This window comes from Typopeltis vanoorti, chromosome 1 (assembly GCF_054136105.1).
Source record: "Typopeltis vanoorti isolate ZY-2024b chromosome 1, IOZ_Tvanoo_1.0, whole genome shotgun sequence".
NCBI classification, from domain to species: domain Eukaryota; kingdom Metazoa; phylum Arthropoda; class Arachnida; order Uropygi; family Thelyphonidae; genus Typopeltis; species Typopeltis vanoorti.
This window is the reverse complement of record NC_143549.1, coordinates 59,121,721-59,142,325: the sequence shown is the minus strand read 5'-3', so window position 1 is coordinate 59,142,325 and position 20,605 is coordinate 59,121,721. Positions and strand designations below refer to the sequence as shown.

The 20,605-nt window shown below is 36.2% G+C and overlaps 1 protein-coding gene across 1 annotated transcript in view; it reads right to left on the bottom strand.

The window, feature by feature from the left end:
• LOC150110021 (ankyrin repeat and FYVE domain-containing protein 1) overlaps positions 1–20,605 on the bottom strand; it is a 532,825-nt gene that overhangs the window by 303,914 nt on the left and 208,306 nt on the right. The window contains 4 exon segments of the mRNA XM_090395273.1: positions 4,981–5,203; positions 5,367–5,411; positions 5,413–5,465; positions 15,521–15,732. Of these exon segments, the coding sequence (XP_090251399.1) occupies positions 4,981–5,203; positions 5,367–5,411; positions 5,413–5,465; positions 15,521–15,732 (533 nt within the window).

Below are 20,605 nucleotides of genomic sequence, written 5' to 3'. Positions count from 1 at the left end.
CCTCCTATAGGAGCTGCTGTTGGATCCTACTTCATCTCAATCTATACTTTGGAATCCGACATATTAGTCACTATGATGTTCTTAAACAAAATAATAAGTTGCTAGTTGGTTTCTAATTCAAATACAGAGAAAATTTATATTTTAAGACTGCGTCACTCTATATCTGAATTAGTTCAAGAATTGAAGAAAAATCAACTTTCAACTATTTCTCCTTAAAATATATACTGGCCGAGTATATTTAACTAACTTAATTCACCCGCTTTGGTTCGAATATTTTATGAATGGTGCAGTAAAAGAGATTCAGGCAAAATACAACTTTTGATTAACAAAAACAAACATTTAATTTTATAATCACAAATTATACACCCAAGATCAAAATACTAAATAAGTTATTATAAACACTTCAGCCTTTCTGATAATACTGTCATTCAAACTCAGACAATGGTAAATCTGATATCTCTAATACAGTCTTCTCACAGTTCCTTTTAACTATTTAATAAAGTTCCTTATGATCATTCACATCAATATCTCATAGTTCTTTAAGTTTCAAATACAATAAAAATTGCAGTAACACCTCTTCACAAACAAACACTTTTAAATTTACACTTCAGCTAATTTCCGAAATAGTTACTGTTAGTATAGGGAAATTCTAGGATGAAATTCTCACACTTTTCTGTATAGATATTAACGGTTGGAATAATCTTACCGATAATCTTTTTTCTTCATCTACTTATACGTAAACACCTTTTATAACTGTAAACACTTAAACAGTATACGGCACTCATTAAAATAATTCTTCTAAGCAATAACTGAATTAATCATCGGTCACAATACACATAAACAAACGTTGTTGCATAAAGTACTACTGATCACTCATGAAATAAGGCAACACACAATAATTCTTTAACTTGAGGTTTTATATGCACAGTTGTTCACTCTTCCAGCATTTAATTAATTCTTTAGACACTACAATTCCAAACACAGCTATCGGTAAACTTCAATTTTACAGCCTCTACTTTTCTCTAATAACTCTGTGCTTTGCTTCAAGGTTCCGTATGTCCTTGAAAGGTCGGCCCTGTAATTGAATCTCAACTCAAATATCGCTAGTCTAGTTAGTAGTCACTCAGCTGTCTTCCATAGCTATAATTGTTATTCTACAACTTATTAGCTAACCGCCTCTTGACTAGTAGACTTTATATAGCTGCTTGAGTGACTTGCCGCCTCGCTATTATCGCACTGTGATTCCTGAATGCTTCGATTCCAACCTAATGCCAATCCTCTCCTTTCTCTCTCTAATCTATCTCTTAATTCATTAATAATTTCAGCGTTCATCGCTTATATATCTGTTCTTCCCGCCTAAATTATTCTCGTGATTTCTTTCTAAAACTCTTTTCAATAAACTTTCTCCTCACATGGTGTTCCAAAAACGTGCTCACTCACTTACATACGTTTCCATGACAACCAAACAAATTATAATAAAATTGAGGTATTGCATAACACTAAACTTCTACAAATAGGAATAAATAAAGAATATTTATATTTCAATTAATGCGCAGTTAAATTATCAAATACAAGTTCTTATAATATTAACATAGTAATAATTAAAATAGCTTAATAATATTTAACACAGTCATCACTATTAATACATATATCTTTGATTAAATAATTAGATATTAGACAAAATTAAAGTAGTTATATTAATATTAAATTGTAAAATAAGTTGTTTACATTAAATAATATTTACAAGTCTAGCCTTTGTGATGTAAGATCAAGTTGGATTCTGAAGCAAATAATAATTACTCTAATCTCTACATAATCAGAATCCAGCACTGCCAAATGGTGTGCCGCCTTTTTATTAAATTACTCTGGATTTAGAGAAAGATGTTGAAAAAGCATTAGCTTTTTCAACAAAAGGTGCCACACCATTTGGCAAATCCTATAGGAGGAGATGACCTTGCTAATGCTTCTGCCTTGGTATCTCCACTTGGGCCTGGCTCCCACTGAAGAGACCTCAATAAAGGTCGAAACTAGTCTGGGTAGTGGCCCTTCCCTTAATGCATAACATTATACATATCCGCAAGAAGATGTGTTTTTGCATTATGGGAGATACTGAGATAGGAGTGTTGGTAGCTTGCTCCACCTTTGCAAGGAGTTGCCCGGTGTTGTACCACTTTACCCCAGTCCTGAAGATACTTTCAGGCGCAAACTTTGTTTGCACACACTTGGATAAAGGATTAAACTAAATTTACTATTTTTGTATTCATATTCATTTATCTAAGGGTATTAATATTTACCTACTAATATCTCTACTTCTGCACTTTCGAACTCTCACTAAACAACACTTTCTCCAAACATCTAACCCCATAACCATTCAAATGTAACCCATCAGGCATATATGTCCTTTTGCTCATCAAATTCACTCCATCTATAATCTGTACACCATTCGTCTTGCACAATCTTCTCATTGACTTATTAGCAATTATGGCCCTTCTCGATTCTGTCCTATCATACTGAGGCAGTAAACTAACAATCTGTACTACCTTACTCTTCATTTTCGCTTCTTTCAACAATTCTTTCATGTTCTCTCTCGTTGCATGTTTCTCCCTTTTCAAATCATTTGTTCTGCAGTAATCAACTATTTCATTTCTTCTGCAAACTAACAGCTTCTTGATCTTCACATGGAAGCATGCTTTCATTTTCTCATGGAGTACACCTCTTATCAAATCTCCATATAATACCTTCTCCTTATTTTTAGTTTTTCACACTATCCACATTCTCTTTCAATCTCCAACCTGCTGAACTACACGGCTTCACTACTTATTCTCACCTCATCACCACATTACTTTCAGTTCATTCTTTCATGGTCATTCATATTTTGCACACTAGCATCCACTACTTTCACATTCTACAGAACTTTTATTATCTTACCTTACATCATCAACATTAGTCACTTTATTTTCCAAATTTATTTCCAACATGACTTTCATTTCTTGCACTCACACACAAAACATTTATGACACACTCTCTCACCCCTCTTGCTTTTGCATATCATAACCCATTCACTCTTGACAATAAATATATAGAACACACACAACATCGTATACAAAATTCATGCTGAACTCAACAATGAGGCTTTGGTTGCCATTTTCCTTGTACACATTGGTGCTATGAAAAAAACACTTTTTAAATGGTATCCCATATTAAATTTCTGAGGCAAACATGCACATTCAACTTTACAGTCTACGTAAGTAAGTAAGTAATATATAACCAAACATAATTACTAAAATGACTAATATTCACTAAAATAAGACTTATCTGTAGGGCCTATACAATAACACTTCTACTTTGTGCTGTGCTTGCTATGTGTGTGTGTTTTTATTTACACACACACACACACACACACACACACACACACACACACACACACACACACACACACACACGAGGTGTGACAATTTAATTCCCAGAATGCATCTGTAAAAAACCAAAGTTTGGAACCATACATTAGTGACTACTGACCTTGTGCATTTATATACACTGGTTTAGACAGTGTTCCCATTTTTGGAAACAAACCTGGAACTCTTTTTCTGGAATACTCTTGAGTTCCTTTATCACATTATGCTGGACATCAGCGATGTTAGATAATCTTTGTAATTTTAACACAGTCTTTAATTTTGGAAACAGCCAGGCATCACAGGCAACTAAGTCGGGTGAATAAGCAGAATGACTTAATTCGGTAATAAATTTTTTGGCCAGAAACTCTTACAATGAATGCACTATGGCTTGGCATTGTTGTGATGGATGATGCGCTTGTCAGGCCACAATTCAGGTCTTTTTCTCTGAATAGAATCTTGTAATCTTTTCAGTGCCTCTAAATAGCATTGTTGGTTGACCATTTATTCCTGTTCAATGAATTCATAGTGGGCTATCCCCTTGTGATCAAAGAAACACACCAGCATGGTCTTGAACTGCGAACATGACATGCGTGCTTTTCTTCAGACATTGCGAACTCCATGTTTTCCACTGCAGGCTCTGATGTTTTGTTTTGGGATCATACTGGAAGCACCAGGTTTTATCACCTTTCAGGAATGTGCTTATTTGCAGAAAGATCAGTCTCAACTTGAACCTGCTGTTGCTTCTGTTTGTCCATCAAGATCCGAAGCAGACTTCACAGAAATCTTTCGCATACCCAATTCTTCAATAAAATTACTCTGACTGTTTCTCAATTCATTTGCAATTCATCAGCCATTAATTGCACACTTAATCGTCTGTCAGACCATACCAAATCTTGCACTCTGTTAACATTTGCATCCGTCATTTTTGGTTTTGGCTGCCCACTTCTGTGGTCCTTGTTCACATCTTCTCACCCACCTTTGAATCTCTTATGCCAATCAAAGACACTTGACTTTTTCAGTACATCCATACTATATTCCACCTTCAACAGCTCAACGTTTCAGTAACAGTTTTGCTGATTTTCACACAAAATTTGATGTTAACACACTGCTCCAAATTTCAATCACACGTTTTTATGTCATTCAAGTTTACACACAGTTTTCTTTTTCTTTTTGCAATAGCCAACTAGTAATTGGCTCTATCGGCTTGATATTTATGCACACATTATTAAAAGATGTACAAACACTATTACTCATGTGAATCCAACCAAATGACCACAAGGGCAACACTAAATGGCCGTTCCGTTCCAGGAATTAAATTGTTACACCTTGTGTGTGCATGTGTGTATAGAGAGAGATGTAACTTCAAGAACATTAAAACTAGCTGCCCCTAGTTTTCGATCTCAGACTATATTGTTGTAACTGCTTAGTAACCTCTTATGTTATAAAACTGATTTTACTTAATAAAAGCTATTAAAACAAACAAAACAAAGACTTTGTTAAGGCTTTAGGCATTTTTTGATTGAAGATTTTCTGTGCATATGCTCATGTACTACCATATATGTATTTTATAAACATGTCCACTTACTTTTATGTTCAATTATAGCAAGTATGGTTTCCTCATGTTGACCAAGTATAGCAAGATGTAGTGGTGTTTGTTGATAAGTAGTGCTCTCATCATCCTCTACAGTTAAAGCTATCACAGGATCCAAAGAAGCAGTTTGTAAATTAGGATTAGCACCCTTCTGTAATAATACTGTAGTAAGAGATGATAAGCCATTGGTACAAGCAATATGAAGAGGAGTTTCTCCCTAAATAAGGTAAACAGTGTGTTTCAAGTAAATATTTATATTAAAACAAATATTCAATATAATTGAAAATATATTAACTTTTTGAATACAAAATAATCAAGAGTACACAGTTTACTCAGCTAGATAAGTTCAATTAATCTGAAAATATTAGAAATTTCAGTACCTTATTGTTAGTTAAATTAGGTTTTGCTCCATGAGTTGCTAAAAAAAATTCCTGCTTCTTCATTGTTCTCTCTTGCTGACAGGTGAAGCAAACTATCTCCTAAAAGGAGAAAAGAAAAGCAATGAAAAGACTTTTGTTGTGACTCCTAATCCATGAGGTTATAAAACTTATAGTACATCATTACCATGGGTGGGATAAGGAATTTTTTTTCTATTTTCATTAATTTTACACACACACACACGAGAAGGGATTAACAAGATTAGAAAGGTGAATCGGCAAAGGTAAGAGTTTGCAAAGTCTTGCGAACAAAAATTAAGCGCCCACATGAGAGATGTTTGAAGGGAGAGGGAGGCAAAGTGATGTCATCATACAAAGCGACAATCACAGAAATTTCAGCATTGAAACAAAGGTTAAAAAGGTATTTAAGGAAACAGAGGCTCTCTCTCTTTTTTTCCGCTTGTCCTTTATCCTTCTTGGAGGGATCTATTTCCAACGGTGAGGAGATGAGGCCATACCTGTGGGGTTCCTGCTTTGATGCATGGAAGGATGAGGAGAAGGCACTACCCAAGGACGTGATGGAGAGAGAGATCAGCAGTTAATTCTAACATCTCAATGAAAATCGCAGCAGTTGTATCAATGGGATATCTGGGGGGTGGGGGGGGGGGGGGGTGGGGGGGGGGGGGGGTGGGGGGGGGGGGGGGTGGGGGGGGGGGGGGGTGGGGGGGGGGGGGGGTGGGGGGGGGGGGGGGTGGGGGGGGGGGGGGGTGGGGGGGGGGGGGGGTGGGGGGGGGGGGGGGTGGGGGGGGGGGGGGGTGGGGGGGGGGGGGGGTGGGGGGGGGGGGGGGTGGGGGGGGGGGGGGGTGGGGGGGGGGGGGGGTGGGGGGGGGGGGGGGTGGGGGGGGGGGGGGGTGGGGGGGGGGGGGGGTGGGGGGGGGGGGGGGTGGGGGGGGGGGGGGGTGGGGGGGGGGGGGGGTGGGGGGGGGGGGGGGTGGGGGGGGGGGGGGGTGGGGGGGGGGGGGGGTGGGGGGGGGGGGGGGTGGGGGGGGGGGGGGGTGGGGGGGGGGGGGGGTGGGGGGGGGGGGGGGTGGGGGGGGGGGGGGGTGGGGGGGGGGGGGGGTGGGGGGGGGGGGGGGTGGGGGGGGGGGGAACCTATATGGGAAGAGTGGGATTGGGGGGGGGGGGGGGGACAGAAACCGGAACTCTGGCTCTAGCAACCTGTAACCACTTCAGATCTATAATAAGCAAGGTGATATGGTATATTTCACTGTGGGAGATAAAAAAAACTTCTACCACCAGCAAGTCTAGCTGTCATTTCCTCCAACTAGAGAAGATACATTTTTTCAGCAGCAATGCTTGGCAGGTTCACCAAAGCTCCACTTGTGAAAACAGGCTATACCACTGGAAGGAGAGGGATGACTTGACTGCGAGAGGCTATATGTTGTGCATCAAAAGCACTTTAGTAGTACATACATGATCACTGATTCAGTGAATTGCCAACCATCATTTCTCCACTTTCTGTTGAACCTGTTAATATAAGAGCGGCAACTGCCCAGCATTCCTTTACTGTGCAACTGCATGCCAAACCTGCTTCTCTTCTTTTATTCTGTCCACCTGTCATCCAGAACAGCCTTCTTCATGAAATATTTCTGAAAAACTAAAACTTACAGTTCTTCACAAAAAAACATCTGTCTGACTCTCCATCTACATCCTGCATTGATGTTCTTATAGGTCTCTCAACCTCTCATGTTGTTGTTGTCTTGCCCTTTGAAGAGTCTTAGATGTTTCCATGTACTCCTTGAACTGATTTGGCTATGTTGATGATTTGGCCTCTCATGTATTGGATCAATATGAAAAATATATTTTTAAAAAAATCTCAAAGTGAACTGCAAGCATGCAACAAATATGAAAAACAGTCTCTGCACACCTTAGACTATCATCAGAATTTGCAGCTGCTGATAAAGCCCATCCTAAATAAACAAAAGTGTGTGAAATTATTAAAGATATGAAAATCTAATTTTAACATTTGTAGCCTAATAAATAAAATTACTAACTAGAGCCAATACGGCTCTAGTTAGTAATGTTACTGTGTAGACATGATACAATGTGCACTATAGAGTATGCATGCATGCACGCACACACACACACACACACACACACACACACTTTAGGCTCTCAGTCTAAACATTTCCCTTGTGCTGAGTGTGTGTGCATACTAGTCTTACAATGCACATTGTATGATGTCATAAAATTGGATTATTATTATTATTGTATGGGCACCTCCATGAAGTCCTAAGACTCACTGTGAGAGACCCAAACTATCAACACAATACAATAATTATATGTGCGGGTATATTTGGGGCTTTTCGAATGTTTTATTAGTGATACACTATTTTCTTTAAGAAAGATATGTATATACTCTAAATAAGTATTTAAAATAAAAAATATTCCATTAAAATTAAATTACGTTTTATTCAATGATTTTTTTATAAAGTTATTTTGTTTGAAAATAACTTATTGTTCGCATCGGGTTTTCACATTTGGAACCATTTTTCTATTTTTTCATATGCACTGTATTTTTTACACAGCTTCATTTACATGTTTTTTTCTGGAACCAATTTACTGTGTAAATGGAGAATTGGGTGGAATATAGTTTTTATATATAATATAGACAAGTTTTAAATATATAATTTTTAATACATTTTTGGTTACAATTAATTGATAGATTTGGCTACAATTAATTGATAAATTAAAGTATTCAAAGTTATCCTACAATTAATTGCATTAGACCAGTCAAGACAAGCACTGATGTGCTTATACACTCTTTAAACTTTCATATATCAATAAAATGAAATCATATGGTTAAACTGACGTGAATTGTGTAGTGTGGGTTGCATAAGCCACAACAGCACACCCAACTGAAATGGGCACATGATGCCACTGATATACACATGCACACAAGAGGGTACCCAAAAATAACTGGAATCTGAAATTGTCGCATGTGTATTTTCTATGGATGATGCCACTAAGCATCATGAGTGTGCAGTTTTCCATGCCAGTCTGGTAAGTGCTGTCAACCTTTGTGAACTGGTTCGTTGTTCTGGCTGCTTTTTTTTTTTGTTAGTTCTTACAAGGCAGTTTGGCAATTTTGTGATGGCTGATCACAAGGAACTGAGTTAATGAAATTTTGTTTTCTTTTGGGTAAAACTGCAGCTGAAACTATTGTTATGCTTTGGCCAAGTGTTTAACCCCCCCAACCAGCCAGGGCATCTATAGATGTCCAGCTAAATCTGGATACGATTCAGACAACCTGTTGAAAGAACATGGATAAGAAGTACAATTTGGCCATCATGTCATTTAGAAAGTGTGATAATCTCTCAAGCTGAAGAAAACACTTAATCAGATTATCTCACGTTCATAACTGTGTCTCAGTTGCCTATAACAAGAATGGCAGTTCCTTATTCTATGCTGGGTAACTGACAATAAATTGTACAATAAAATTTTAATGCCTGGACAAAATAAAGCATAGTTTCTTTCACTTAAATATTGCCTTACCTTGGAGAACCAATTTCATTTTTAATTTTTTTTGCACTAATTTTTTCTAATCGCTTACTCCACAAAACATTTTCTTTGTTCTCGAAGAAATTAATTCATGATAATTATTTGAAATATTATTTAAAAAAACCAGCTGCCGATTCGATTTATGTTATATTTTTGTTCAAAATCATATTTCAAAGAATACTTCACAGATTTCCTGAAGAACATGCTTGAGCGACTTTGCTTTATAGAGAATAACAAAATTCTTTAATCATATCACTAATTTTTTTTTTCCCCTCTTTATATTGTAATCTACTGTTCTTAATCATATCACTCAATTTTTTTTTTTTTTTTTTCTTTATATCAATCTACTGTTCTTTGCACTTTCAGTTTCTTGGTTTCCCTGTATAATTGGTCATTACAAAATTAAACTAACGGTTATGATTTAAATTGATATGTATATATTTTCTGCTAGTTCAGATATTATGCTCCAATTTTATAGTAAGCGATACTTTAGCTTTTATATATATATATATATATATATATATATATTACAAAGTTTTGTAATAAAAATTACCACTACAATGAAGTTCGACAGAATCAACAATATTATTGTCATATGTTCTTTTTCTTATGTGGGAGAAAAATGGTAAAATGTCATTCATATAATTGTATTAGATGTTATAATGACAAAAATAGTAAGGAAAAAATCATTTGTACTTTCTTTTCAAAACACAAAGAGTTCTAACAGCAGCAGATATAACAACATTTTCTTCTAGTTTAGATATGTGGCATTGTGGAAGTAGCTACTATTTACACTAAAATAAATGGGCATGTTCCCAAAGTGATTTATGTTTGTAACAGTTGTCTTGCAAATGATTTATAAAATAAATTCTCTGAAATATCTGCAGATTGAATAGGTCTATAACCCTGCACCTCCCCCCCCCCCCAAAAAAAGGTAAAATTATGTAAAGCATATGCTCCTTTTCTTTTAAAATAATCCAAATCCTCTTTTTCAAGATAATTGTATCAAATAATTTATAATTTTTCGATAATAAAAATGAAACATCATTATAAATTAAGAACTTATTTTAGCATAAATACTATATCAGCCTGTAAAAGAAATGTCTATTTCCTTCTTTGTTAGGATGTCTACAATTGAAATCAACAATTGAAAACGAAACACGACTTGCTTGATGTATCTCGCTGTACAGCTTGAAGCACTTTAGTGTCCTTCTGGCTAAGTGTTCTCTCTTTTCTTTCCCAATAGCACTGAGAATAATCTAAGCCTTTACCTTTTCCTCCAGCTAAGAGGATTACTATCAAACATTTCTAAGACGTAGATTACTTCAGAAATAGCAACCAACAGCAGAAGTAAAAATATTTAGATTATTTTAAGAAAAAGAAACAATAATAATACTACTGAACTTTCTTTTGTGTGGTATGCATATAAATAGTTTTACATAGTGAAAATATAGAATAGTATTTCTAAAATTTCAAATAATTTCAGGCAGACAGTAGAACAGCTGATTTTAGATTGCAAAGAAATAGTACAGAATTAGAAGCTTCACGGTACAGCAATATTATTGCCTTATTTTTTTTGTCAAAATGGTAAAATGAAGTAATAGATTTTGAATACTATCTGGAAATGTTTTCAAACTTGTAGAAATTTAGAGTAGTTATGTATTTGAATTCCAGGAGAGGATAAGTGCGTGTTTGTGTGGGGGGTAACCATTAGAAAGTCTTCAAAATAACAAATTTTGAATCATTCCATATATGATATCCTTCATATTATATTTTCAACATACCTATGGTGGTTACACACTTGATATTATTGTAATGTGCATCCTACAAAAAAAAGTATTCCTACTAAAACATCATTGGATAAAAATTTCTGATACTAAAAAGATCGCAATCAGAAACCGAGTAATGCAATTTTTAACATCATTTGTTGTTCATAAAAACAAAACAAAACAAAACAACAAAAAAATTTGTTTCTAAAACTGAAATGTGGTGATCCATATAATGGTATTTTGCTAGTAAAGAATGCAAATGGTCATATTTATTTCAACAAATGTTATTTAAAAATATAAATGTGACATAATATTTTCAATGCAAACATTTGAAAATTCGCAAAAAAAAAATTGTTTCTATATTGTGAGTAAAGTGAAAGAACAACCAGTGCAACTGTTCCGTTGCACTGATTTGAAGAATGTGGTATGAGACTTAATGCAGAGTCACGGAAACTAGATCATCAAGGGAGGAATGGGGGAAAGTTTGTGTGAAAGTTCAAATGTGATATATGGTATACAAATGTGATAAAGATAAGAATGCCTTTGAACATGGTTATGTATGTAGTGAAGGAGTGAAAAGCTATGCTTTGGGTTCAGACCTTTTAAATATGTCTGGGGAGGGAAAAGAGAAAATTCTAGAACAAGACTAAATACATTGCATATTTAATTATAAGAATAGGCTAGGTTGTAATTTATTATGTCTATGCATGTTTCAAATGCTAGGAGCATTAGAAACAAAGGAGTTGAGCTTGTTGCTTTACTGAATACGATGCGGCATAAGATTGTTGGCATTAGTGAAACCTGGCTATCAGAATCAGATATGGTAAGTGGGATCGAGTGTAACGGATATACTATTTTTAGGAATGACAGAAGAGATAGGAGAGGAGGAGGAGTGCTACTAATGATATCAGATGACTTAAGTCCAGCTAGGGTAGAAATACAAGAAAACAATGATGGTAACAATGTTCCATGTAGCGATGAGTTTGAGCCAATTTGGTGTGAAGTGGAGGTTAACAAAATAAAATATATGGTAGGGTGTTGCTACAGACCTGGCAGCTCAGTTGTAGGGGACGAAGAAAATGCATCGGCAATTTAGCCTTATGGGTGACTAATTTTTAAAACATTCATTGGGTAGAAGAGAAATCTCATGATCAGAAAGTACAGGAATTTACTGAATTGCTGTGAGATAACTTTCTCAAGCAGCATGTGAAAGAAAGAACTCGAGTCAAAGAGTGTTGGATTTGCTCATAGCATCAGAAGGAATCTTTGTCAAGAACATGGCTATTTTGCCACCAATTGGTGACAGTGATCATGCTGTTCTTTCTTGGGAAGTATCTACTCGTATTGAAGCTCTGATTAAATCAGGCTACATGCTGATTTACAAAGCTGGAAATTATGATGATACTAATTACTGAATGGAAAAAATGTCAGCAATGCATGGGAATCTTTGAAAAAGTGCTTGAACGAGTCAGTATCTGAATGTATCCCTAGTGTTCAAAGAATAAATAGATTAGGAGTGAAATGGATGTGCAGCCTTATTAAGCCAGAGATCCACAAGAAGAAGTTGATGTGGAAAGAATATCGTGAGAATAAGAATGAGAGGAGTTATGAAATATATAAAACTCAGGCTAGAAAATTAACGAGTATTGTGAGAAAAGCTAAAACGGAGTATGAAAAGAAATTGGCCATGCAAGTTAAAGGCAATCCAAAAGAATTTTATCGTTATGTTACAAGCAAAAGAAAGAATGAATGTGGAAGAATAACTTTATTGAATGCAGATGGTACACGAGTGTCAGAAGCTAAGGAGATTATTCAGTTAATGAGTGCTCACTTAGCTAAGATATATCAACCAGGCATATGTAGCATGGTGAATGGTGCTACTGCTACATTGGATGAAGAGTTACAAGTTCATGAAAATGAGGTTAAAGAGCTCTTGCATAACCTCAATAAGAATTTGTCAATAGGGACAGATGGAATATCTGCCCGTTTGTTAAAGGAATGTTCAGCTGAATTGGCTAGGCCTTTCACACATTTGTATAACTTGAGTCTCAGCTCAGGAATGATACCACTGGAATGGAAGGAATGTATGATAGTTCCATTGCACAAGGGTGGTGCAAAAAACTTGTGTCTAACTACCGACCTATTAGTATCTCTGGTGTGGTAGTGAAGATTTTAGAGAAGTTGGTAAGAACTCGCATACAGAAATGGGTAGACAAGCATTCTATACTCTGCAGGGAACAGCATGGGTTTACTAAAGGAAGGTCACGTTTTAGCAATTTGCTCATATTTTATAACAATGTTATGGCCGAGTTGGATAAAGGAAATGGATATACTGTGATAATGTTGAATTTATCTAAGGCATTTGATAGGATACCACACGATAGGCTGTTGTGTAGACTGGAGAATATGGGATTGGAACAATCTATTGACTTGGATGAAGGGATGGTTGACAGACATATCAAAAAGTGGAATACAGTGGGTGTGAATCTGCCAGATTTAAGGTAATCAGTGGTGTACCTCAAGGTTTAGTCTTTGTGCCATTATTGTTCAAGCTATACATTAATGACATCAAGCAGGGTCTATCATCAGATTTGCAATTGTTTGCTTATGATGCAAAGATAGACAGGGCAATCAGGGATGCTACTAATATTCAGCAATTACAAAATGATTTGAATAGACTGGAAATCTGGACAAACGAAAATGGCTATCAGTTTAATGTTAGTAAGTGTAAAGTTATGCACTTTGGCGTGATTAGAGTTCCAACGGCATATTATATTAGTGGGGTTATGCTACAAGAAACTGAAGAGGCAAGGGATCTTGATGTATTGATAGATAAGAATTTAAAGTTCAAAGATCACATAACAAAAGTTGCAAATACAACTCAGAGGATAACTGGTATGTTAAAGTGAACCTTGACATGTAAGGATAAGGAAGTCATTTTACCTCTTTATAAGGCTTTGATAAGACCACACTTGGATTAGTGTGCGCAGATTTGGTCTCCCAGGTTCTAATGGAAAGGGTGCAAAGAAGAGTTACAAAGATTATATCCATATTATGGGATTTAGAGTATGAGGACAGATTGTGAGTATGTGGATTCCAGACTCTGGTTAACAGGAGAAAGAGGGGATGATATGATAGAGGTCTATAAACTTTGGAATGGGTGTTATAGCATTTCAACTGATGAAATTTTTCGTTATATGGAAGATGGGGAGAGAACATGGGGGGCATCCATGGAAGTGAAATTTATTTGCAGTCAAGAAAGGGGTAAGAGCTAGGTTTTTCTCCTAGAGAGCAGTGAGTGAGTGGAATAATTTGCCCTTACGGGTAGTGAGTGCATCTAGTGTGAATGAATTCAAGGGTAGGTACGATAGCTGGGTTGGATAATTTACAGCCTTCCTCGATGAGTCCTTGACTCCCTGAAGGTCTTAGATAATAATAATAAAATACAGCAAATTTATTATTACTAAATATATTAATTGCAAAGCTAATCAGTGGTCATTTCAGGATTGATTATTTTTGCATATGTGAAATTTGTTTCAGTTTTTGGGAGACACAATAAATCATTTGTGAGGCAAAAAAAGGTCAAATGTCTTAAAACAGTAAAGTAAATTCCAAGTAAAACCAGTACACGTAAAGACAGGTGACACATAAGTCACTCACTGACAGTTAATCCACTAATGGCTCTAAAATAGCCGTAAAGGGATTAACAGCGGAGGGAGGTAATGGCATGATAAAAAGTAGAATGCCGATGAAGTTTTTGATCCATGCAAAATGCTATGTGGTCTGGATATTTCATCCACCTCAGCCAGTAGGAAGGTTAAGGACAATGCTTTCGATAAAATGCAGGTCTGCGAGTAGTTTTCCAATTTCAAAATTGAGGACATGTCAGTTGAAGACCAATCACAATCTGGTTAACCTTTGCAAAAAGATTAGCTAGGCAATCAATGAAGATCGTCAAAAGACCACAGAGCAAGATTCTGAAGAGACGAATTTCTCATGGAGTTCATGCCAGTGAATTTTAACAGAGGATTTACAAATGAAATGTGTGTCTGCTAAATCTGTGCCTCAATTGCTCACATAGGATTAAAAAAATAAAAATTAAAAAAATCATGTGAATGTTTGCTGCAATTTTCAGGGAGCAAGTTCCTAATGACTAGAACTTTCTTTCAAAGGTTGTGACTAGGAATATGTCTTTATAATATAAAATATTATAAAGTCCAGATCAAGTTCCTTCTTGTCATACTCTACCCTTAAAGCTGCTTTAAGCAAGGAGAAAACACTGTTGAGTTCAACATGATATTCACATAGATATAACAGCAAGATCATTCTGATATTGCATCACCTTACTCAAGATAAAAAATAAAAAAAAAAAATAATATTCTCGCATTCAAACTTAGAGCCATACGTTTCTAGTTTCTAAAATATATTTGGATGTTTATTTTGCTTCTGTTCAATGAATATTCAGTACTGTTCACACATCTCAAAGCCACTAAGTGAATTGGAGAAATAGTCCAAATTACCCATATGCAGTGCCTGTTCTAGAATGTACTAACAAACAAGTAATGCATATTTGTGTATGCACTACATGAGAATTTTTTGATAAAAATTTTACATGGTGGCCAATTTCTTTAATTAAAAGAATTTATTTCATAATATGACCAACCAGGTTATGAAATCTAGCTGAACTCAACAAAATCTATTTTATTTAGATTAACTTTTTAAGTAGAATATTCATTACCATGAAAGAAAACCCAAATTTGTTCTCCTGTATGACATAATAAAATTAAGACAGATAATGCTTTGTTATATTCAGATATTGAAACTTACCATTTAAAGGATTAAGGGCATTTAAGCAGCTTCCTCTTTTTACAAGATGTGCTGCAAAACTATCATCATCATAGTTCTTACCAACTTGAAGGGCTAACCCCAAGATGGTATGGCCTTCAGCATTCTGTAACTCTAGATTAAGATCCTCAGCTTCCAAAAGAATATTAAAAACAGATTCATTTTCAGCCAAAATAGCTCGATGCAAAGCAGTACTGAAATGTAAAATAAATGAAGCTGAATAAAGCTAAGAAGGTTGCGTATGTGCACTGACAAATATTACAATTATAATCAATTAATATTACAATTAATTGATTAATTTTTTTAAACAAAATACAAAAATTGGTTACTAATAGTCTATTCCAGACAAATTTAGTAAAACAATCCATTCACTGCTAAGGATTTAGCCATGTAAGATTAAAGGAAATGATTAAATCTCACTTCTTTTAATGAAAGAAAGACTGATGTAAGAGCAGAGATATCCAAGTTTATTCTATATGCTTCGATTGGTCTTGATTTCAATCCCTTATGCTTTGAGTCATTATGAATTAGTTTAATTTCAAATTACTTCTAGATTCCTTAAATAGTGGCTGAAACTATTTGACACGTTCCTAAGAATATGTCAAGTATTCAGCTACTAATTAAGAAGAAACTGAGATCAGACAACAAACAAGTGCATTAAAGCAATGCACTTATGACGTTAATGTCATAAGTGCATTCAAAAGTTTGACCAGTCTATTGAATAAGAAAAATTCATGTATTAATAACAGTTTGACTCTTCAAAAACTCTCATCAATATTTCATGCTGTCCTTTATCTAATGACAAAATATTGGTATTATCCAAAGGATTAGACTAGACAGTAGCACCAAACCCCATTCTAATCATGGACTTCATGTATAATTTAGATAAAGGCCTTCGTAACTGTTCATATAATTTAGCAAGCAAAATTAGATTTCAAGCAGTGTATATTTTATTTAAATCAATACCTCTTGAAAATACTAGGGGTCAGAGAGTGCTTGACCTAGTAATTACATCTGAGGATTTGGCTGTAACAAATATGACCACATTGCCACCAGGGTACATGTGGAATTATCGGGCTGGAAAGTATGACATGCTTAGGAGTTTGATTGGTTCAGTGCCATGGCATGTACAACTGCAAGGACTAGAAGTTGATAGTGCATGGGAGGTAGTTAAGAAGTGCTTGCATGAAGCAATGGCTGACTGTATACCTAGAGTCCAAATAATAAATCAAGTAGGGGTTAAATGGATGAATAACACCATTAAGCTTGAGTTGCAAAAAAAGAAACAACTATGGAGGGAATTTAAGGAGAAGGGTGACCAGCAGGCACATGAACGGTATAAAGCGCAGGCCAGAAGGGTGACGAGTGTGGTAAGAAAAGCAAAAAAGGATTACGAAAGAACATTGGCCATGCAGGCTAAAGAGAATCCTAAACAGTTTTTTAGATATGTAGCAAGTAAAAGGAAAAATGTACATGGCAGATTGATTTTAAAGAATGCTGATGGTAGGGAGGTAACTGAATCAGTTGAGATAGTTGAGTTACTGAGTGAGCACTTTGCAAAAGTATATCATCCAGGTGGTGACATTGCAGAAACGAATAAACCAGTAGATTATACGGGAATTGTGGTTAATGAAGTGGAGATGAGTAGTCTATTGCATAACCTCAATGTCAATACATCTGTGGGATTGGATGGTATACCAGCTCGTGTTGTACGAGAAGCAGCTAAAGAATTGTCAGTACCCTTGACCATTTTGTTTAATTTGAGTCTCGGGTCTGGGTTAGTCCCGAGCGGGTGGAAAGAGGGGAAAATAGTTCCGCTGCATAAAGGTGGTTCCAAGACTGCTGTTGTAAATTACCGACCGATTAGCATATCAGGAATCATTGTCAAGGTCTTAGAGAAATTAGTCAAGAAAAGAATACAGGATTGGATAGATGAAAATGAGATATTGTATGGGGGACAACATGGTTTTGTGAAGGGTAGATCATGCCTCAGTAACTTGCTCACGTTTTATAACACAGTGACGGCTGAACTGGATAGGGGTAATGGGTTTACAGTGATACTACTGGACCTTGCCAAGGCCTTTGATAGGATACCACATGGAACCCTAATCAGTAAACTGGAGCAGATGGGTATAGATATAGGGTTGGTGAGATGGATAAGAGGGTGGTTGAAGGAGAGATATCAAAGAGTGGTTTATTCAGGAGTGGAGTCTAAAAGACGTCTTGTGACTAGTGGAGTGCCACAGGGCTCTGTTCTTGGACCACTGCTTTTCAATTTGTTCATCAATGATATTGGAAAGGATCTGAGAGGAAGTGTTCACTTGTTTGCTGATGATGCAAAGTTGGGTAGAGCAATTGTGAGTGCACAAGATGTCAAAATTTTACAGGATGATTTGGATAGTTTGGAGGACTGGGCTAGGAAAAATGGATGTGAATTTAATGTGGCAAAGTGTAAGGTTATGCACTTTGGGGTGAAAAGAATAGCAGCAGTATATCGCATTGGTGGAATCATACTCCAGGAGATTGATGACGCCAGGGATTTGGGAGTGTTGGTGGATTGAGGATTAGGGGGCGTTGAAGAGTTGAAGTTTAGGGGGCACATTGCAAAAGTAACTAAAACAGCTCACCAAATCACTTGGCTTCTGAAAAATACTTTAACATGCAGAGACGAACAAGTTGTTGTTCCTCTGTATCGAGCCTTGATAAGACCCCATCTGGACTTCTGTGCCCAGCTATGGGCACCAGGGTTTCTTCGTGATGGGGATGAAGTGGAGAGGGTCCAGAGACGAGTGACCAAGATGATAGCAGGTCTGTGGAATGAACCTTATGAGAATAGGTTGAAGATTTGTGGGTTGCAGAAATTGGACGATAGGCAAAGGAGGGGTGATATGATTGAGACATTCAAACTACTGAAGGGTTTTTATAAGATTGATCCAGAAGATATTTTTGAAAATATGACTGGTGGTGGGAGGACTAGGGGCCATGCATGGAAGCTGGGCAAGAGCGTGGTTGACAAGGGTGTTAGAGCTAGGTTCTTTACTTGGAGAGTGGTAAATGAGTGGAATAAGCTTCCAGAGTCTGTTGTGGGTGCTACGACCGTGAATGAGTTCAAGGCAAGGTATGATAGATACTGTGTGAATGTTGAATAGTTGTTCTTGACATGATATTAGGGCCTCCCTCGATGAGTCTGTCGACTCCTTGGAGTTTCCCAGAACAATAATAATAATAATAATAATAATAATAATGTAATCTGTCTGGAAAAGAATTTCAAGCTTATCTTTTCTAAAACATAATAAAAATCTAATTATTACTAAAGTCTACAAAGATCGAGCAGTTGTAATTCATGATAAGAATAACTAAGTCTTCTACTTGTGCAGTAGAAGACTGGCGATGAAGAAACAAATAAAGAAGTTAAATGTTCATTGATGTATGGAAGTCCTCTTTGTCAGATCTTCATGAATTTCTTAGAAACATTAATTCAATTAACCCAAGAATCAAATTTACCCTAGAAGTAGAAGACAACAATTGTCTTCGTTTTCTGGATGTTCTCATTCTAAGTCAACCAAATGACAGTTTACAGTTCTCAATATATAGAAAACCAACTCACTGGTAAATAAACTGATTATAACTCTCATCATCACCCTTGTCAGAAATATGGTATAATCAAATCCTTAGTTGACAGAGCTCATAAAATTTGTCCTACAAATTCTCTTTTACAAAAAGAACTGTTTATTATCAGAACTACCGTGTGCAAATGGTTATACTGCAAAAAGTATCGAAAAAATAATCAAGAATTATGACCATCATCCTAACCCTTCTCAAGAAGAAATTACCAGAATTTGTATTCCATATGTTAAGGGACTCTGAAAAAAACAGCAAGATTACCTCAGATTAATGTACAAGTTGCTTTCCATCCAATTTGCAAACTTAATACATTCGTTATCTCACCAAAAGACAAATATTCTCCTCTATCTTATCCTGGAGTTAATAGAATTCCTTGCTCTTGGGGCTTATGTTATTAGGGACAAACTGGTCAATCTGCACAAATTCGTTTGGAAGAATATCAGGAATACATTTCTCTTAATAAACCCAACAAATCAGGTTTAGCAAACCAAGCTTTATCTACAAAACAGAATTCAGTTTAACAAAACTAAGTGTTACACAAAAGTTACTCTTTTCTAGAAAGATAAAGAAAGCTGCAAACCACACGTTCACAACCTGAAACAAAACAAAAATGATTGCCTAAAACAGGGTTTCTCAAACTGTGTTCTGCAGAAGGTGAATAGGTGTTCCGCGAGAAGTTCTGGAATTTGTCATTTTAGTTTTCTAAGCATTTTTCATGAATAAATATTTTATAGTAAAAATATTCTGAGGAGAATAATATTTGTGAATATGTCGAAAAGCTCAGACCCAGAACACCTAATAACATCTGTGTATCGTTAATTTTCACACATCGAAACCTTTCAACATTTGGGAAAGGGAATGCTGCTGTTTATGATGGATCATAAAAATTGCCTGCAAGCCCATTACAACAATTGGTGTCATATCCTCCGTTCTCAAAACTGAAGGAAATGACATCTGTGTAGCAAATATCAGTGACCAAGCAGCATATTTTTAAACATGGAAATATTCATGAATTATCGTTAATTTTCACACATTGAAATCTTTCAACAATCAGGAAAGAGAATACCGCCGTTTATGACCGATCACAAAAATTGCCTGCAAGCCAATTACAGCAATGGGCGGCGTGTTCTCAAAACTGAAAGAAATAACATCTGTGTTGCAAATGTTAGTGACCAATCAGCAAGGAAGTATAAAGAAAATTTTTCCACTGAAATTGAAGATGAAGGTAGTCTGTATCTGGTTTCTCAAATCTATTACTATTGAATACTTTCTTCGCAAGTTCGTATTGCAGTGTGCAAGTGCTTATTCTGAAACTGGAGTGCCATGATTTTTTTTAAAGTAATAGGAATACAGAGTTAAAATCTACTATGAATAAGAGACAAGGCACTTTGTTTAATTTTGGTATTAAGAAATCTCTTATTGAAGGTGTTTATGACGGAGCAG